We start from the raw sequence: 18,393 nt of genomic DNA, 5'->3' as shown, positions 1-18,393 counted from the left end.
GACAACCTGCCTGTGAATCATGGTAGTTTTTGTTTCTTGATTTCTGCAGTCCACGCAAGTTTGCCAGGCTGAGATGAAGTTCCGTCAACCGATACCCAACAAGTTTTATACTCATTTAAAGTTTTGTAAATTTTGGCCTCAATTACAGGAGGAAACTACTTTTAGAAAACTTGTTTTAAGACACGCAAAGGTCAGAGAGCTTTGGTTCTTTTATTTCCAATATTCCTGTGACCTTTGAATGATCACGTATGAGTAGGAAATATATTAAAAGTCTTCCAGGATTCAAACAACTGAAATAACTTCCCGACCCGGCGAAGTGAGACTTAACCAAAAACATCCCGTCTGTCTGGAGGTGTTCCTTCCCCATCAGTTATTCCCACTGCGACGGAGCGGGTCATAAAACCACCACGGGGTTGCCAGGGAAGCAGAGTCGGCGTTCAAGTGTCAAAATGAAGTGAAGGCAAATATCGTTAAAAGAAGTGTAACCAGGACTAAATGGACAAACTGGCAAAGGCAAAACTTCCTCCCGTGCTCCAAGAGACGGAAATTCAACTTGTGTTTGTTTTTCCCAGGATGAAGTGCGCGTGAAGGCGAGGTGTCTACAGGATCACGTGCAACTCCTCTCAGGTGAGTCAGGCTCGGTTATTAATGAACATAAAAGTGAATTTCAGGGAGTTTTTCCAAAACAGAAAGTGTGATGAAAATGCCAAATTAAATTCAAGTTTGACCTTCATTGTATGCTTGCATGATTCTGTCCTCCTTTGTCACGGCTTTTCCAATGTCCAGCAGGTCAGAATGGCAAAGGGTTAAAAGGAGCAATCAGATTGATATCACTCCAATTTTGGAAACTCAACTTTCCAAAAAGAAAATAAGTTGGAGGTCACTTCACGCCTCGTGCCTCCTTTCTTGCATCCTAGTTTTATTCAGTAGGCATGTTTGAAATGTGAGTCAGGAGTCAGGTAGGCTACGATGTCATATAATCATTTGTCACCCCCGTGTGGTGGGGGAAGAACTCAACCTCGTATTTTATTTATAGATTTTAATTGTTTATCTCAATTGTTGGACAATTGTCTTTTGGCTAGTCATAGAAGACAAAAAAACGAGGGGGGAAATCATTAAAAAAAACTAATTCAACATTAAGTAAGATATTTTTGCAGACTAAATAAACTTTGAACCCATCTGGGAACAAAAACATGTAGAGTTGCAACAGTTAATTGATTAATCGATTAGTAATCGACATCTAAATTAATCGCCAACTATTTTGATAATTGATTAATCGGTTCAAGTAGATGCTCCTCTGTGACAGTAAACTGAATATCTTTGGTGTGTGGACAAAACAAAACCTCATCTTGAGGTTTGAGGTCCATTTTATGGACCAAACAACTAATCGATTAATCGAGAAAGTCATCGACAGATTAATCGATTATGAAAATAATCGTTAGTTGCAGCCCTGAAAAACCTACAGTCATAAAGTCGTATCAAATAAATCCCCAAGAGGCTTCATGAAGATTATAACAGCATCAGATTTTCCTCCGCAGCAGTTTTTTGTTCTACGCCCGTGACGACCTCGGCGTCGGTCTGTAAGACCAGGAGAACCAGGTCCAAGGCTTTCCTCCACGCTTCCTGCTTCACGCTCAGATTATCGTAGACTTTCATTGACGGCGCGCCGGCGGGTTTCGCCTCCGAGACAAAAGCGCCGTCCTCGTTTTCGCCCTCTGAAAAAACCTGTGAGAACTTTGCAGCGGTGCCCACGTGTCCGTTACACTCCTGCAGTTGTTGTCTCAGCGCCGTCCTGGCTTTGACTTTTGAAAACCTTCCGGTGTTAAACATTACAGTGGATACGTAATCGATTAAACCATCCGCCATGAGGCGAAACACCTCACCCCTGTAAGGGTTGACTGCACCTTCTGCCTCTGTAGGGGCACCACTCGTCTCTGAGCGGTGCCCCGCTCGCTTCTGGAGGCGACGAACACAAAGCATTTCTGTCGCCCCGGCACCAGGCAGGACGGCTCGGTCCTTCAGTGCGCGGTGTAAACGATGAGCGCAGGCCCAGAACTGGTCCTCCAGCGCCTGCAGCTTGCCGCGCACACAGCTCGTGAGGACCACCGTGACCAACCCGCCGTTCCCACGGGCGGAAATATTGACTGCTGTCGCGGACTCGTGGAGTTCCCTCCACGTCGCGACCTTCGCCCCTGTGCCGACACAGTGCTTGGTCAGCTGCGTGGCGTACGTCACGGGGACGCCTCCCGTCGCGTCGGCGAAGGCCTTCAAAACGGACGCCTTGGCTTTCTCCACCACAAGTATGCGATGCCCGCAGCAGCGTTGAATCACTTTCTCACTGGCGAGCCCACTCACCAGTATCAGGTTCAACTCCAGGTTCAGCAGAAGTGCCACGACCTTTACCAGCCACTCTTCCTCCGGGCTCGAACCGAGCAAAGCCGACCGGTCGCTCACTTGCTGTATCCCCGCGGGCCTCTTGAAGCCAAGATGGCGGAAGTCGTGTGACAAATCTCCGTTGATGAGAGCGACGTTCACGGGCTGCTCTCTTAAACGAAGGGCCACCGACGCCTGTTCGACAGATAAAAGAACAACGCAGCCCGGTAGAACACACGAACGCTCCTCTGGTAAACCAGGTACGACACAAGTCAACACTTTGGTTACGTCGAACGTGGAACAACCGACATCTTGATTGTCTTTAGATTGCAGCCGGTTGGCTTCCACCGCTAAATTCATTGCGTCAACACAACCGTGGCTCAAAGCATCAGCTAAGTACGTGATGTTAGGGGGCTCAGGCTGATCGGGTTGTGTTTTAGCCTCGGCCTCATAAAAGTGTCTGCTTAGTTTTATTTTCCTTTGTCCGCTGATGTTGAGAGTCTTGTGACACGATGCCCGTGAAGCCCTTGGGACGGATTTCTTCGACAGCTGAAGTCCTGAACCATGAGGGGTCGCAGCGCCGCCCTCTTCTGACTGCGTCGCCCCAAGACCCTCAATTGAGATGCTGCAAATCCTGCAAACATCTTCGCACACCTCAATGGCTTCAGACATCGCCGCGACGACGTGCGGTACCGAAATTCCCCTCTGGAGGCACTCCACAGCCGCACGGCTCCACGCCCCCGCCAGAAACAGCAGGCATCCCGACCCTGTGCCGTAGACCCTCTGGTGGGCCTGGATGGTCTCGTGAACCAGCTGACCCACCGCGCAGGTCAGCTCCAGGTTCTCAAAGAGGCGGAAGCACGAGCGCACGAGAGCCGACTCCCCGCTCGCGTCGTCCTGGATGAACTTGTACGTTTTATCGGGTCCCAAAAAAGAATGTGTGACTCCTGCCAGCGCCGAGAGCTCCTGCAGTCCAACGTGCTGTCGGTGGTTTATTACTGTACTTCCCAGCATCACTGGAGGAGCCTGAACTGTAAAAGGAAGAGGAAAGTCTTAATTTGTCTGCCTTTTGCAAAGTAAAAATCCCACAAATAGTCTCTTTTTACTGCGTTAAACTGCAGAGTTCACATGGATTATGATAATTGTTACGATTTCTTTTACCTCCGCCTTTTTTTATCTCACATGGTAACAGGTGATCTTGGGAGGGATCCGGATCTGGGACATTTTTTTGAAGGATTCTTAACCATTGCGCTCTCTGGTTGGTTTTGTTTAATAAATTGATTATTCTTTTTGTCAATAAAATCAACAACATCAACAAATGTCTTGTTTTCGTTTGACAAACAGCCGGAAACCTGATGATATCAAATTTCACTGTGAAATATGACAAAAGCAGCAGACAATTGAATTGAACTGAATTTTTCATAAACATTCTGGCAAACTTATGCAGTGTGTTCTGGCTCACACTGGCTGCCACACGCAACCCAGCAGAAGATTATCTCCATGTTTGATATTCACTGACTCAGAAGCACGTGCAACAGTTTGTGTTTTTCGGTCATGAAATAAAAAAACAACAACTCTTCATTACCACTTGAAATAAAGGCTCATTTTAGTGTTTACTCGCTGCACGGTTTGAATGCATTTCTTTTCAATGTTATCATCTGTATCAGACTAGATCACAAAAACACCACCGCACCAAAAAGAAGCCAGATTAACAGCTGAGCAGACTTCTAGCAAGTTAAGCTAACAAGCTGTCTTCAGAAAACACATTAACTTTCCAACTAAATCCAGCCTGTCAATCAAACAGTCTAACGTAAGGTGATACGCATGAGCGTTGCCTGGGATACAAACCTCATATATATATATATATATATATTCATAAAGAATATGACATTACCTTATTTTATTAAGATTTTATAGCTCTGTCAGTTCCTGCTGCCCCCGTCTCCGACGATTCATAATCACAGTGCGCATGCGTCACGCTTCCCCGGTTGCTGGGAGACGACGAAACGATCTCAACCATTGGCTGACCTTCTTTAGAAAAACCCGCCCAAGAGCCTTTTCGATTGGTTGTTTTGCGCACGTCACAGTGCTCCCGTGGTTCCTATTGGCCACCTCGCACGTCATTAGACAGGAAGAGAAAACAAACAGCCGTTGCTACCAGTTTTTTTTTCTTCTTCACGTCCGACTCACAAACAAACGCAACACAGAAGTTTTCCTGCTTGTATCGTTCATTTAAATGGTAAACACTTTATAAACATTATTAGTATGAATTGGATGCACGGTTCACTTGTGGAGTTTCTCGTGACATGCCGTCTATTTTTCTTTAGCCTGTAAACGTGTTTCTTTTTGATGTGGTGGGGCAGCGTGGAGGCTAAGCTAGCATGATGCTAACTAGCATGATGCTAACAACTTCTCCCGGTGGCTGTTCCAGGCTTCAGGTTACCGAAAACCAGCTCCCTCGGCCGGCCAGAGGAAGAAGGCGGGTCCCAAGATCGAGCTGACCGAGGAGCAGAAGCAAGAGATCAAGGAGGCGTTCGATCTGTTCGACACCGACGGCAGCGGGACGATCGACGTGAAGGAGCTGAAGGTTAGCTGCTGCTGCTGCTGCTGCTGTTGTTGTTGTTGTTGTTGTTGTTGTTGAGTATCGTGCATCGAATGTTGCACGGGGGCCTGTACCGCGAAGCAGGATCGGCGGTTATCGAGGTAAACTTCGGGGTTTAACTCTGAGGTTGTTGTTTTTCGTCCTACGAAGCTGGTTCTGTTGTCCGCGGGGTAAATCACCATGGCAACTCGTGTTGCTCAGCAACAGGTGCAAGATTCGAGATAAGGGATCAAAGCCACTGGGGCTGCAACAGTTAATCGATTAGTAATCGACTGCAAAACTGATCGCCAACTATTTTGATAATCAGTTCAAGTAGTTTTTATGAGAAAAAAAGTCTCTGATTTTAGCTTCTTAAATGTGAATATATTCTGGTTTCTTTGCTCCTCTGTGACAGTAAACTAAATATCTTTGGTGTGTGGACAAAACAAAACTTCATCTGGAGGTTTTGGGAAACACGAGTGACATTTTTCACCTTTTTACAACATTTTATGGACCAAAAAAGTAACCGAGAAGATAATCGACAGAATGATCGATAATTAAAATAATGGTTAGTTGCAGCCCTATAAGGTACCAGGTCGACTACTTACTAATCAGATCAATGACACACACACACACACAGATCAATATTTCCCATCATGATCATGAATGAACAGTTGTGATGATGATTTGATTTTCTTATTTGAGATGTTTGATCACACTGATTTCATTTCACTTTGTAGAATGTCACTTTTACATTCTGTGTTTGTTTTTCGTGTCATATTTCAATCTTTATTCATAGTCCTGACAATGCCGCCTGTGATGACGCCTCTTCCACGTAAATGCGCGCGCTACCGGATTGGAAAACCCAGGGTTAACACAGACAGTTGATTAGGGCTGCAATTTAGGATTATTATCATTATCAATTATTTTGGCGATGAGTTGTTTGGTCCATAAAATGGTAAAAAAAAAAAAAAAAAAAACTAAACCCCAAGATGATGTTTTGTTTCATCCACACACAAGATATTTAGTTTACTGTCACAAAGGAGCAAAGAAAACAGAAAATAGTCACATTGAAGAAACTGAAATCACAGAATTTTGCGATTCATTTAGTAGTCGATTACTAATCGATTAACTGTTGCAGCTCTACAGTTGACATCCAGCTTCGTAGCGCCGTCCGGGATGGTCAATGTTGGGTTAAGTAAAGCCAGATAACCAAAACTTATCCTGGGGTTATGTTGAGCTCTGTCTTCGTAGTACGAACAAATGACGTTAAAAAAACAATGCGTTCATGCCGCAGGTTGCCATGAGGGCCCTCGGGTTCGAGCCGAAGAAAGAGGAGATCAAGAAGATGATCGCAGACATTGATAAGGAAGGCTCCGGGACGATTGACTTCAACGACTTTCTCAGTATGATGACTCTGAAGATGGTGAGTGCTGCTGCTGCCGCACAAGCGGAACGGGGAAACTTCTCAGAAGCTGATGAATTGAGATTTCCAGTCCCCGAAAAAAGACAGTTCAGAGTTGTTGTACTGCAATGTGGCTCTTGAAACTAACAATCTCTTCATAAGTTTCTACAGTTGCAATCAGATGTTTTAAAAATAGTTGCTGAAATGCCAGAAAAATGTGTTTGAATGGCAAAATAAGTGAAAATGCTTTTACATTGGTCTTGAAAGAATAACACAGTTATTGTCAAAAAACATTAACATGAAAGATTTTCTACAAATCAAAAAGGAACACCAGACAATATTTGATTTTGGCTTTTTGCTCGTTGGCTCTTGCTGTCAGCTGTTGGTGCAGTTTTGTCTCTGGACACTTTGTGTTTGTCCCTGTTCGCCGTTACCAGAGCGAGAAGGACTCCAGAGAGGAGATCATGAAGGCTTTCCGGCTGTTCGACGACGACTGCACAGGAAAGATCTCATTCAAGAATCTCAAGCGAGTTGCCAAGGAGCTGGGCGAAAACCTCACCGACGAGGAGCTACAGGTAACGTGGCTCCGCCCACATATTTACTTCTTACAAAGGATTAATTGGTGTATTGATCATTATCTTGTGAAATCTAACACTGCGTGTTCTCTGAACTAAGGTTCAGTGTGTAGGATTTGGTAGCATCTAGTGGTGAGGTGGCACATTACAACAGACAGAACGCGTAACATTTCATTGCTGGATTCATGTGTATAAGTATTTCTTGTGGAGCAAATTGCATCACACCATGTATCCTTTTTCTTTCTTTTCTTGTCAATATAACCAAGACAACAGCCAAACCAATTTACAAATCTATGGCAGACCCTCAAACATCTAATCACGGCACATTCAATTTTATCAATACCTTCATCTTCTTGATCTACATTATAGATAACATGGGATATGATCCTAAATGTCAACATAAATAGATGAACATAGATACATATATGTATACATAGACATAAATTCTTTCCCTCCTTTTTTTAATATAAGAAATTAATGAAACAATTACTGTAAATATATATACAAATGTATATACACATGCATAAAAATGAAGAACAGAGAAAGGAGGTATATTAATGAAAGATTATTGCGACATTAGGAAATTTTCCACAGGTGCCCAAACTAAAAGCTTTATCTTTTCCAACGTAACCATTTCCAGGGCGCCAGTGATCCGTTCTCTCTGAGTTGGTGTGTTTTGTTTACAGTCCAGTTTTTCATGAAAACCTCTTCCCCACGTTTCTAATCCTTTTCAGGAAATGATCGAGGAAGCCGACCGGGACGGAGACGGGGAAGTCAGCGAGCTGGAGTTCCTGAGGATAATGAAGAAGACCAATCTCTACTGAACTTTGAGCGTCACAATCTCATCGTTTTTTTAAAGAATCACGTTTGATTTTTAACTGAGCAGTTTTTTCTCCGTAGCTTTTCTTCAGACTTGGTTTGTAAATAAATATTTTTAACGTATTGTATCTTTGCACACAACTTTCTACAATGCAAGACGAATAAATAATATTTCATCACAGTTGATTTGCCGGCTCTTACTTTTTTAACATTATCACTGTCGGTATTGAATTTGAAAGCCGATGAGATCTGACGATATGAACCCATCACAAACATCAATATCTGCGTTTACGATTGCCAATACCAAAACGTACTTTCCCAAAAAAAGTTCAGAAAAGATTTGCATTTATATTTACAGTTTACTTACTAAAAAAATATATATTTTCTTAATTCAAGTTCCTCATATTTGATTGTATATGTTTTATTTTTATCCATTATTTATTTTTAAAAAATTATGGTTAAGCTGCAATATATCGAACCTCAATTACATTTCTTTGTCTTAACAGTTTGATAAAGACATCTTAGGAATTGCTGCAAATTTTATATAAACATGTACCGGTTCAGACATTTTTGTACTCCCTAATATCGGAATTGGACCAAAACCGTTCGTATCAGCCGGGTTCTAGTAAACATGCAGTGTCAAATGACAAAGATTGTATGTTTGCATGAGTCTGATGTACAAATAAGAAACATTCCTCTTCAGAGTGTCAGTTTCTGACTTTGTCTCTCTATTGAAACCCGGCGCTGCGTCTGTAGAAACAGAACTGCAAACTTGTTTTAAGTGTCTGCTGCGGTGCTGCAGCCGGCAAAGCACAACACAACGGGACCGATGTCGGGGAACAAGCCAGTGAAAGTCGACTAAAGCTGCCGAAGACGAGAACCCGAGATGAGTATCTCAGTAAAGGGACTCTAACTTCATGCGCTGAGTTCCTGAAGTCAAGTCATCGTCTGAAGATACAGAATACGACACCGTCCTGCCTACGTGTTCTGAGCATCTTTATATGAAAAGATGCTCCTGCTGATTAATGGTAAAACACAGCGGAAGTCTGGTTTTGGCAAAAAAAAACACCATACATTTGTTTTTTAAAAAGAAAAACAACAGGATATTGCAGTGACGTGATTTTCCGAGCCGTCAGGCGGCTGTTTATTATTTTGAGGATGCTTGCCACTGATTGTGAAAGTTCTGATTACCTGCAGAGGAACATGAGGCGGAAAATATGAAAAGTTTTTTTTCCCAAGATGAGTTTTTGAAAACATATCCACCTATGAAACGTTTTGATGGCATGAAAAACAGAAATGTGGCCCCGTTCAGGACTTTCCTCTTTTTGAACACGTCTCCTGACATTTTCTTACAGGCCGCTTCATTCAAGACCGTTATCTTCTCCCTGTGCCAAATTCCAAATGCCAGAATGTGGAATTCACATAATAGATTCCGTTTAATTGTCTTTGCTGAAACTTGGAAGTGACACAGATGATCTAGAGGCCGGTGTTTCTAAAGTCGATCTCGTGTCGCTCGCTGTGTGACTCAAATCCGTCCAACCTTTCTCTTGAGTTCAAAGTGCACCGCACTCACCAGGTGAGAGCTGAAACAACGCTGATGAAGTTCGCTTTGAGTGGACGCAGACAATTACAGAATCGTACAGTATATCCCGGTGGTTTGGAAGAATTTGAAAGCCCGGGGCTTCGCGTGTCAGCACTTCTGTGGTCTTGATTTAACCTTTATGTTTTCCCCAAAAATATGTTTTGAATGTTTCTACTGCTGCTGTGGAGCATGAAAAACCCTCCATTCTTTCAAAACTCAAGTAATCCTGTTTTGAGGAGATTGTTTCTGAATTCACAGGAACTTTATGGAACCTTAAAGATTCAATAAAAAAAGAAAAAGAAAAGGGTATTAAAGGGCAATACACCTTTTTTGTAAAAATCAGCGAATGTTTCCTCACCGGTCTGAAGCTGTCGCTTCCGAAAACCCCGATTTTTTTCCCCCAGCGCAGCTCAGGCTCGGTAAATCGAAGAAACCCCCCCCCCCCCCCCCCAGAAAAAATGGCGCGGACCGCACCACACGACCCCGTGAGCGCAGTTTGTAAACGTCACTCGTCGACACCTTAAGGAGACGTTCTGGCGGGCGGCGCTGCAGCTCCACGGTTCTGGCCTAGTGGCGAGAGCAGTGAATTCACAACAACAACAACAACAACGACAACAACAACAACAACAACTAGAGAAACAAGCTTTCTCCAAAATCACTTACTGCCCCTTTAACCAGATTAATAACTCTGATGGCACCGTAGCAGGATGTTTTGTTCGCATGGAGGCAGCCATTTTTATTGAAGAGTAGGTGTTGCCGAGCAAACATGCGGATGGTTTGAACTTAGAACTTTCCATTTAGGAGTTGGAAGCTTTCTGGCGGGTTTCGTGCCCTTGAACCACCGTCACAGCCCCTCAGCCGTTATTCCCCTGCACTGTTGTGGTTGAAGAGCGCCTCGGTTCAATACTCCCACTGCGCCGCTGTGCTCGTTTTGCTTTTCCCATAAAACGATGCATTTTTCCAAAACACACTATATGCCGCGAGAGCTGCTGGTAAAACACGATCTGTCATTTTTAACCCTCAAAGGTCGAGGATGTGTCACCGTACGTGCCAGGCAGCAGCCTATAATCTCAAGCCCCCTCTGAGTAAGACACGGTGAAGGCGAACTAATAACCGTCATTGTGCCTAGAAGAAGTGACAGTGGCTGCTTCATTGGTATGTTTGCTTTTTAACTTCACATTTATATCTATAGATTGATTTGTGTATATATATCAGAAATCCAAGAAATTGGAATATTGTGATATGGAAGACAGTGTTTCTGAAACTCCTCCTTTTGAGGTATTTTAGTATATTTTGCATCGATTTTTGTACATGTGCCACTGGAGATACATTTGAGTTTGTTTCTACGACAACCACAGAACAGTCGGCGCGTTCTTTCTTTCTTTTTATTCCAATCTGTGAACACAATGTAAAAGAAATGTCGTCATATGAGCCGTTGTATGATTTTGGAGATGTTGCAGTGAGTGTAGGCGACACATGACGGAGCTGAAGCTGATGCTGCATTTCTTTTCTAATACTCGTCCTCGTCTGCCTGTTTGGTGAGCTCTCAACCAATCACCTGTAAGGATTTGACTAGTTCAGGTGTACGCAAGTATGGAAAAGGAAAAAAAAGAAAAGAAGAAACGCTTGGTTGACAAGGACTGTACCTGATCTAAAGGACGTCCCCTCAGCTAATTAGATATCACGCTGAATAAAACGCAGGATGTAAAAAGCACATGAAGTTTTGTACTTTAGTTGATTTAAGTGATGATTAAGAGCAACTTCAACAATACATTTGGATATGATATTAAATTAGAACTTTTTTGTTTGTTTGTTGAGATTATTTGTTGAGATTATTCATGTTCAGCTGGATTTCTAAGATTAAATTCAATTCATTTCAGCATGTGAGAACAATGTGATTTAAAAAGTCTAATCTATAAAATATTTTTGAATTTTATAATTTAGTTTAAAAAAAGAAGACAAAGATAAACGGATGTTACAGATCAGCACAGGGCAAAGTTTTATCTTGACATTTCTTACTTAGTCTGATACACAATCCCCCAAAAATGTGAGGAAAAAAATCAACTTAATAAAACAGAAACAAAAATGATACTTTTTGAACAAGATGGATTTGGGGCCCGGATTCCAACTACCGAGACCCGATCTTACACAAGTCTTCTAGGAAAAGAGAAAATTGACACTTTCAGAAGAAAGATCTTCTTATTATCCTGGTTGATCAAGTCACTGAATAATAACATCAATCTTCCAGCCCTTTTGTGTGTGTGTGTGTGTGTGTGTGTGTGTGTGTGTGTGTGTGTGTGTGTGTGTGTCATCCGGTCACAATTATCGGATTCGAGTCATATGATCTGGAAAAATGAAGTCGTAAATATGGCAAGGAATCTTTTTTAGTTATGCCGCAAACAACAATTGGAAACTGTCTGACGGTGGCGACACGACACTGAACTCTCCTGTGCTGCCATCCGGCACATCGCCGTTGTAATTTTTGATAATTTACTCGATAACAAATAATCAAGAAGAGCTGAATTCTTTATTTTAAACATAACTAAACTGGTACAGTGTTTAAATTCAGTGAAAAATGAATCAGTGATTGTGAACGAGCTGTGTCATCCCTGCTGCGGATCAAACGCAGGCGATCCCCCACCCACACGCTCCTTCACTCTTCCTGTGCACTTCCAGTAATATCGTGCACGCTCGCTTTCCTCAATCACCTTCACTTAACCTTGCAACATGCAATATACACTCATGTGCATTTTCCTAATCTAAACAATATCCCGCAATATTCCAATATGTGCATGTGTTGCGTGCAAACTTTCAACCTTCGCCATGCAAGCCCGGAAACGCGAGCTGTTTACGGAGGGAAGACCGCTGTGTAGGAAAGTGAGAGTAGGAAGTGAACTACATGTACATGTAAGATGGAGAAAACACATTTGCACGATGGAGTTATAGTTTTAAATACAAGCATGTAATGTAAATGTAACCATGTACTCACCATCATGTCAATACAAAGGTTTTAAATGATGGTGAGTAGATGGGTGAAACTTTCACTACAAAAACAAAAGGTGACTAATATTTCTTCTAACTCGCCCACACACAAACTATAATTGGACAAATTTCACAGCAACAGTGCTGTTTTTGTTTTTTTAAATGTACATTTTATCATATTGGAACAGTTGTAAATCTAGGTTAAACATGTAATAATAATAAAAGTAAATAATACAAGTAAAAAATATTTTTTTTGATAATTTCAGTATGTGTGACTGACGACATCAAGTCAAAACAAAAAATAAATTATACGAATGAGCAACAACAGCTGACATCTGCCCTGAGAGCAACTGTGAAATAGAGTTCAGTGGAAAACCAAACAACTCCCACGTCACATAGAATAAAAAAACAAGTTTTCCTGATGTAGGAAAAAAATAATTATAAGTGACAAAAGTGTTACAGTATTAGTTAACTCACATCGGGCTAACAGTTAGTTTCATAATTGATTAATCTGACGATTATGTCTTGGATTAATCGATTAGTTGTTTGGTCCATAAAATGTCATAAAATGGTGAAAAATGTCGATCGTGTTTCCCAAAACTCCAACATGATGTTTGTTTTGTCCAAACACCAAAGATATTTAGTTTACTGTCACAGACGAGCAAAGAAACCAGAAAATATTCACATTGAAGAAGCGGAAATCAGAGAATTTTGAACTACTTGAACCGATTAATCGATGATGAAAATAGTTGGCGATTAATTTAGTAGTCGATTACTAATCGGTTAACCGTTACAGCTCTGAACTCACAACAATCCTCTCCTTTTACTAAATTCATAACAGCAAATCTACGTCATTTAACATCAGCGTGATGGAGAACTTCTCCCAACTGTGACCACAGTAAAGTCTATAAAACCTTGATCGTGCTGTTTTTATTAATTTTTTCAGGATATTCATTAAAAAAAATGATTTGGTTACATTTTCTTAATGATAAGCTTTTACCTGTCGTAGTAATTCATTATGTCAATCACTATCAAAAGTCAGTTTTTTTTACTGGAAATACAAAATTGACAAAGTTGGTACACGGCCCATAGAAATCCAAAGGGAAAACACAGATATACAATAAAAGAGAAGTGCTCCTTAACTTGTATCAACACAAAATCTGTAACCAGTCGACACCCTCAGTTTTCAGTTAATGGAACACCCAGCCAGAACGAATGGAGTCTAATCTCCCATGCAACCTTTCGACCTGTTGACCTCCCGTCGGTCTCCTCTCGAGCGCTGCCTCAATTCAAGTCACACTTTTTTTTTGCGCCTGTATTTAACACTCTGGCCGACCACAAAGAGCAGCTCATGCCGCGACACCTCTTCAACCCTGAGCTTTTTAGTCATCACCGAAAATTACTTCTCGGTGCGGCAACCTTTCACAAAATTTAAAGGAAAAAGCTCGAGCTCTCGTGTGCAGATGGGGACTTTCATTTTTGGCAAAATGGTTCCACTTACTTTCAAGCCATAACTGACTACTTTACTTTAACTAATGTGTAAAAATATTAGAAACATTTGATGAGTGAGAAAAATGTTTGGGGGCTTCTCCTCTTTCATTAGCTCTGCACTTCATCAGAAGATCCTTTCATTTTGTAAATGTTAATTAGTCATCAATGGGAATATTTAGGTCCAGATGTTCTGAGGTTCTTCTAATTAACGGGGACCTTCTTAATTAACCAATGATATAAAGAAGTCAGAAGAACAGTCAAGCTGGATGTGGACCAGGGTTAGACATTTCTCACCAGGAACCCTCTCCGCTTACGAACGTAGAACCCTCTCTGCTCACAAACCTAGAGGAACCCACTCCGCTCATAAACCTAGAACCCTCTCCGCTCACAAGCCTAGAAACCTCTCCGTTCATAAACCTGTAGGAACCCTCTCCGCTCACAGACCTGTAGGAACCCTCTCCGCTCACAGACCTGTAGGAACCCTCTCCGCTCACAGACCTGTAGGAACCCTCTCCTCTCACAGACCTGTAGGAACCCTCTCCGCTCACAGACCTGTAGGAACCCTCTCCGCTCACAGACCTGTAGGAACCCTCTCCTCTCACAGACCTGTAGGAACCCTCTCCTCTCACAGACCTGTAGGAACCCTCTCTGCTCACAGACCTGTAGGAACCCTCTCCTCTCACAGACCTGTAGGAACCCTCTCCTCTCACAGACCTGTAGGAACCCTCTCCTCTCACAGACCTGTAGGAACCCTCTCCGCTCACAGACCTGTAGGAACCCTCTCCGCTCACAGACCTGTAGGAACCCTCTCCGCTCACAGACCTGTAGGAACCCTCTCCGCTCACAGACCTGTAGGAACCCTCTCCGCTCACAGACCTGTAGGAACCCTCTCCGCTCACAGACCTGTAGGAACCCTCTCCTCTCACAGACCTGTAGGAACCCTCTCCGCTCACAGACCTGTAGGAACCCTCTCCGCTCACAAACCTAGAGGAACCCACTCCGCTCACAGACCTGTAGGAACCCTCTCCGCTCACAGACCTGTAGGAACCCTCTCTGCTCACAAACCTAGAGGAACCCACTCCGCTCATAAACCTAGAACCCTCTCCGCTCACAAACCTAGAGGAACCCACTCCGCTCATAAACCTAGAACCCTCTCCGCTCACAAGCCTAGAAACCTCTCCGTTCATAAACCTGTAGGAACCCTCTCCGCTCACAAAAAAAGTGCTCAATACTCAAAATAGTCCTCACAAAAATAAGGGCTAAATACATGTTTCTTTCTTGTTTCTCTCACACAATAAAAAAAAGAATAATTAATAATAATAATTAACTTTTTTTGCAGTATCGAAGGCCGCTTTACAGAGTAAGGAAAACAAAGAAGGTAATCACCAAAACAAAAATGCTTGCTGGAGATAATGTGATCTATTGGTCAAAAACCTTTGTGATCAGGTGAGTTTTGAGATGAAACACGTCAGAATCTGATTTAATCATATAAGATGATATTATATTACATAAAATAATAACCTGAGGGAAATAGTGATACCTTTGTGCCCTAATGTGGGTCATAACACACAGAGTCAGCTGGGTTATACGAAGGGTTCCCTTGATGGGGTTCCAGCGGAGGAAAATTCTCGTGAATTCCAAAATGGACCTGAGATTTTCCCTTGTGTGTACGTGCATCACACAAGTGACTCCCTGATAAGAGCCGAGTCATAGGGTGATGCACCTCTGAGACCGGTCGAAGCCCCCACCCACCTTTTCCCTTACGCTGTCAGAGAGGGGGACAGAGAGAGAGAGGGGGGGAAAAGAGAGATCGAGAGAGAGAGAGGCACAAGAGGGGTTTTCTCTTTCAGTCTCACTCTCACTTCCTCCTCTCTGGGTTTGCGGAAGACCGATGTAAAGATTGTGCATGAAACGCTGACGGTGCAGATCCACTGACGAACATGTGATAAGGAGTGAAAAAATTAAAGAACGGCAATAAAGTGTCTGAGCATGATGTTGGCGTGGACCCCGTGATTTGGCCTTTGGCAGTAATATGCATTGTTAGCTTGCTGCGAGACCTTATGTAGGCCGGTGTCTCTCTCCAAGTCACGGCCGATCACTTGCATTTACCACCAGTGGACCCCGATCAAGATGTAGAAACCAACGCCGAACAATCCTACACATGACTGTGTAGTTTCTTTGTGTAGAATTACAAAAATAGAGAAGCAAGTGGTGTGAAACCTAGATGATTTATTTGTCCATAACCCCCCCAAAAAACATAACTTCCAAGGCAGGAGGAAATGATCACGGCACGTGAGCAAGATGTTCAAGTGTCTATACTTATACTTATGTCAATGTGATATTTCAGTTTTATCTTTTTAATAAATTTGCAACGAAAAAAAACTATTTTTCAGTTTTTTTCTTTACATTAGTTTATTTCGATCACATACATATCATAAATAGTAAAAAAACAAGGAAACAAAGGGTCATCTGAGCTCTTTTATGCTCAACACTGACCGAAAGGATGAAGGTTGAAGCATTTGCTTACATCTACCCCCTTTTACATCATATTTTATTGTTAATATTATTAATATTTATGTTGTTCTTAGGTCCCTCAGGATCTTATCAATCTTATTATATGTATTATTATTATTTTCATTATTGTTAGTTCTGTATATACATAGAGTATTACTTGCAGAAGATAACAAATCAAAATAAATTAAATAAAATAAACAAAATACATAACCATACATGCCTCACTTTTATCTTTGTTGAGCATTTTCTCTTCAAGTATTTTTTTGAAAATCTTTGTAGCATGTTACACATTTTCATGCCACGTTTACTCCTTTCGCCGATACACATCTTTGTTTTATTATTAGTTCCAATCTTTATCCTAGTGAACATGCACATTCCCCTCCGTTCATACCTGCTCTCTCTAATCGGAAACAGCTTCCGGATACAGTCTGCAACCATCCTGTGCATTAGTTGCGCCGTTTTGAAACGTCACCAAGTTGCTAAATTTAAGTGCGTGAGTTTATAAATAATCTATCGGCTGGTTCATGATATTCTGCTCCGTTAATGATTCTTACGCATGAGGTCACACAAAAGGTGTGAACGGTGAGGAAGTCTGAACACTTTCCGTTTGCACTAATGTTGTCGTTAGTGTGTGTGTGTGTGTGTAGGTGTCCGTGAGTACAATCAGGTTGTCAATACCACACCCACGGAGAAGACCTATGACACGCCGCCGCTGTGGCTCCATGATTCAAAGTGAAAATGGGAAGTGCCGTCTCCCTGTAGTTTCCTGTCGGCTGCACCCCAACAGCTATACGTTTACACACACACACACACATGCATCTGTCTGCCCCACGCACGCACGCACACAAACACGCGCGCGCACGCCGCCTGACGCCACTGTCGTATCACGTAGTGGTGACTGCCAGTGGAAAAGAAAATTTCATTACTCACACGCCAGTTTCTGCACCTTTCCAACTCTACAAGTGGTTTTCCTGTGTCCTCAGGGATACGTATAAAAAAGGTAAGAGGCACAGCCGTCTACATTTCCAGTAAACCTCTCGAATAGCGACTTTCGGTGAATCTGCTGCCTGACGCTGAGAATATGAGGCTGTCTGCTCTTTGCCTTTTCGCAGTCTGCTGCTGCTGCTGCTCTCTGGTCAACGCCGCCGCCACCGCCGCCGCCGCCAAAACGGACCAGGGCAGGAAATTACAAGAGGTCCTGAGGCAGTTGAGTGATGTGAAAGACAGTGTGCAGGTAGGTTCATCCACATTTAGCTTTTTTTTAAAAAAAATAAAAATATTTCAAGACTTTGCTCATCTACAGTCTCGGTTGTGAACCCGACACTCTCCGTTTGTCTCACGCAGTTCAACGAGAAGATGCTGAGCTCTCCGCCAGAGAACATCGAGGTAAAGCAGATCAAACTCATGACTTTGACATGTTCACGGCCCCGCTTAACATTTGTGGTCGCTTACTCATTGTTGTTGTTGCTCTCCCACTTACTACTACTTACTAATTGTCATGTGGCGGGCCACTGTAGGAGTAGATCGACGGCAGTGAAAGTGTGCAATCAGAAAATGCGTTGGATATTAAGAATACATAATTAGTTCCATTTTATCATATAGATTTAAAACATGCAATTAGGTCATTATTATTTTTTAATATCGGATCTTCTGCTAGGTTATCTAAATGAAATGGATTCCATTGATTCCAGACTGTTCTGCAGTCGTCTCCGAACAGTCGGAGCTTTGTAAGCAAACGTGACACGGGAACGTTTTAGAGAACGCTGAAACGTGGAAAATAAAGTCAAATCATTTTGCTCTTTGATGAAGCAAAGATTAAATTTGTTTCAAAAATGATTTTATGTCCTGGAGTTGAATGTCGTTGAACAAGAAAACCTCCTCAGATCAAATCTGTTCTTATTGTATATTTTGGCGTGGGATTGGTAGTCTTATCATATCTCACCACCATGCGTTTGGTTATTTCTAAGAGTGACTGATGCCAGTGGCGTTAGAAGTTTGCCATCTTTCAAAAGCCTGCGGTGGATCAGATTAACTCAAAACAATTTTCATAACAAAGAGATACTTGTCTTTT

General features: G+C 42.4%; 3 protein-coding genes across 6 annotated transcripts in view; 2 read left to right on the top strand and 1 right to left on the bottom strand.

Annotated features, from left to right (window-relative positions):
• Positions 1-1,329: 1,329 nt before the first annotated feature.
• Positions 1,330-18,393, bottom strand: part of bbs12 (Bardet-Biedl syndrome 12) — a 32,524-nt gene continuing 15,460 nt past the window's right edge. Inside the window, exons 1-2 of one of the 3 annotated variants that reach the window (XM_035650542.2) lie at positions 4,268-4,406; positions 1,330-3,404 (exon numbers count right to left, since the gene is read on the bottom strand). In XM_035650542.2, coding sequence (XP_035506435.2) covers positions 1,510-3,387 — 1,878 coding nt within the window. In that variant the 5' untranslated portion in view covers positions 3,388-3,404; positions 4,268-4,406 and the 3' untranslated portion in view covers positions 1,330-1,509. Of the gene's footprint in view, positions 3,405-3,534; positions 3,640-4,267; positions 4,407-18,393 lie in introns of those variants that run through there. The other 2 variants (XM_035650541.2, XM_035650543.2) reach the window with 2 other exon arrangements.
• cetn4 (centrin 4) lies at positions 4,472-7,934 on the top strand. Its single transcript, XM_035650548.2, has 5 exons — positions 4,472-4,612; positions 4,805-4,960; positions 6,252-6,380; positions 6,797-6,934; positions 7,669-7,934. Exons 1-5 carry the CDS (start codon positions 4,610-4,612, stop codon positions 7,756-7,758), a joined length of 516 nt encoding a protein of 171 aa, XP_035506441.1. The 5' UTR covers positions 4,472-4,609; the 3' UTR covers positions 7,759-7,934.
• Positions 16,392-18,393, top strand: part of il21 (interleukin 21) — a 4,096-nt gene continuing 2,094 nt past the window's right edge. The window contains exons 1-3 of one of the 2 annotated variants that reach the window (XM_047334511.1): positions 16,392-17,322; positions 17,435-17,556; positions 17,667-17,708. In XM_047334511.1, the coding sequence (XP_047190467.1) occupies positions 17,136-17,322; positions 17,435-17,556; positions 17,667-17,708 (351 nt within the window). In that variant the 5' untranslated portion in view covers positions 16,392-17,135. Of the gene's footprint in view, positions 17,557-17,666; positions 17,709-18,393 lie in introns of both variants that reach the window. The other variant, XM_035650551.2, reaches the window with a different exon arrangement.

Source organism: Scophthalmus maximus, chromosome 9 (assembly GCF_022379125.1).
Source record: "Scophthalmus maximus strain ysfricsl-2021 chromosome 9, ASM2237912v1, whole genome shotgun sequence".
NCBI classification, from domain to species: Eukaryota; Metazoa; Chordata; class Actinopteri; order Pleuronectiformes; family Scophthalmidae; genus Scophthalmus; species Scophthalmus maximus.
This window is presented reverse-complemented; position numbering and strand designations above follow the sequence as displayed.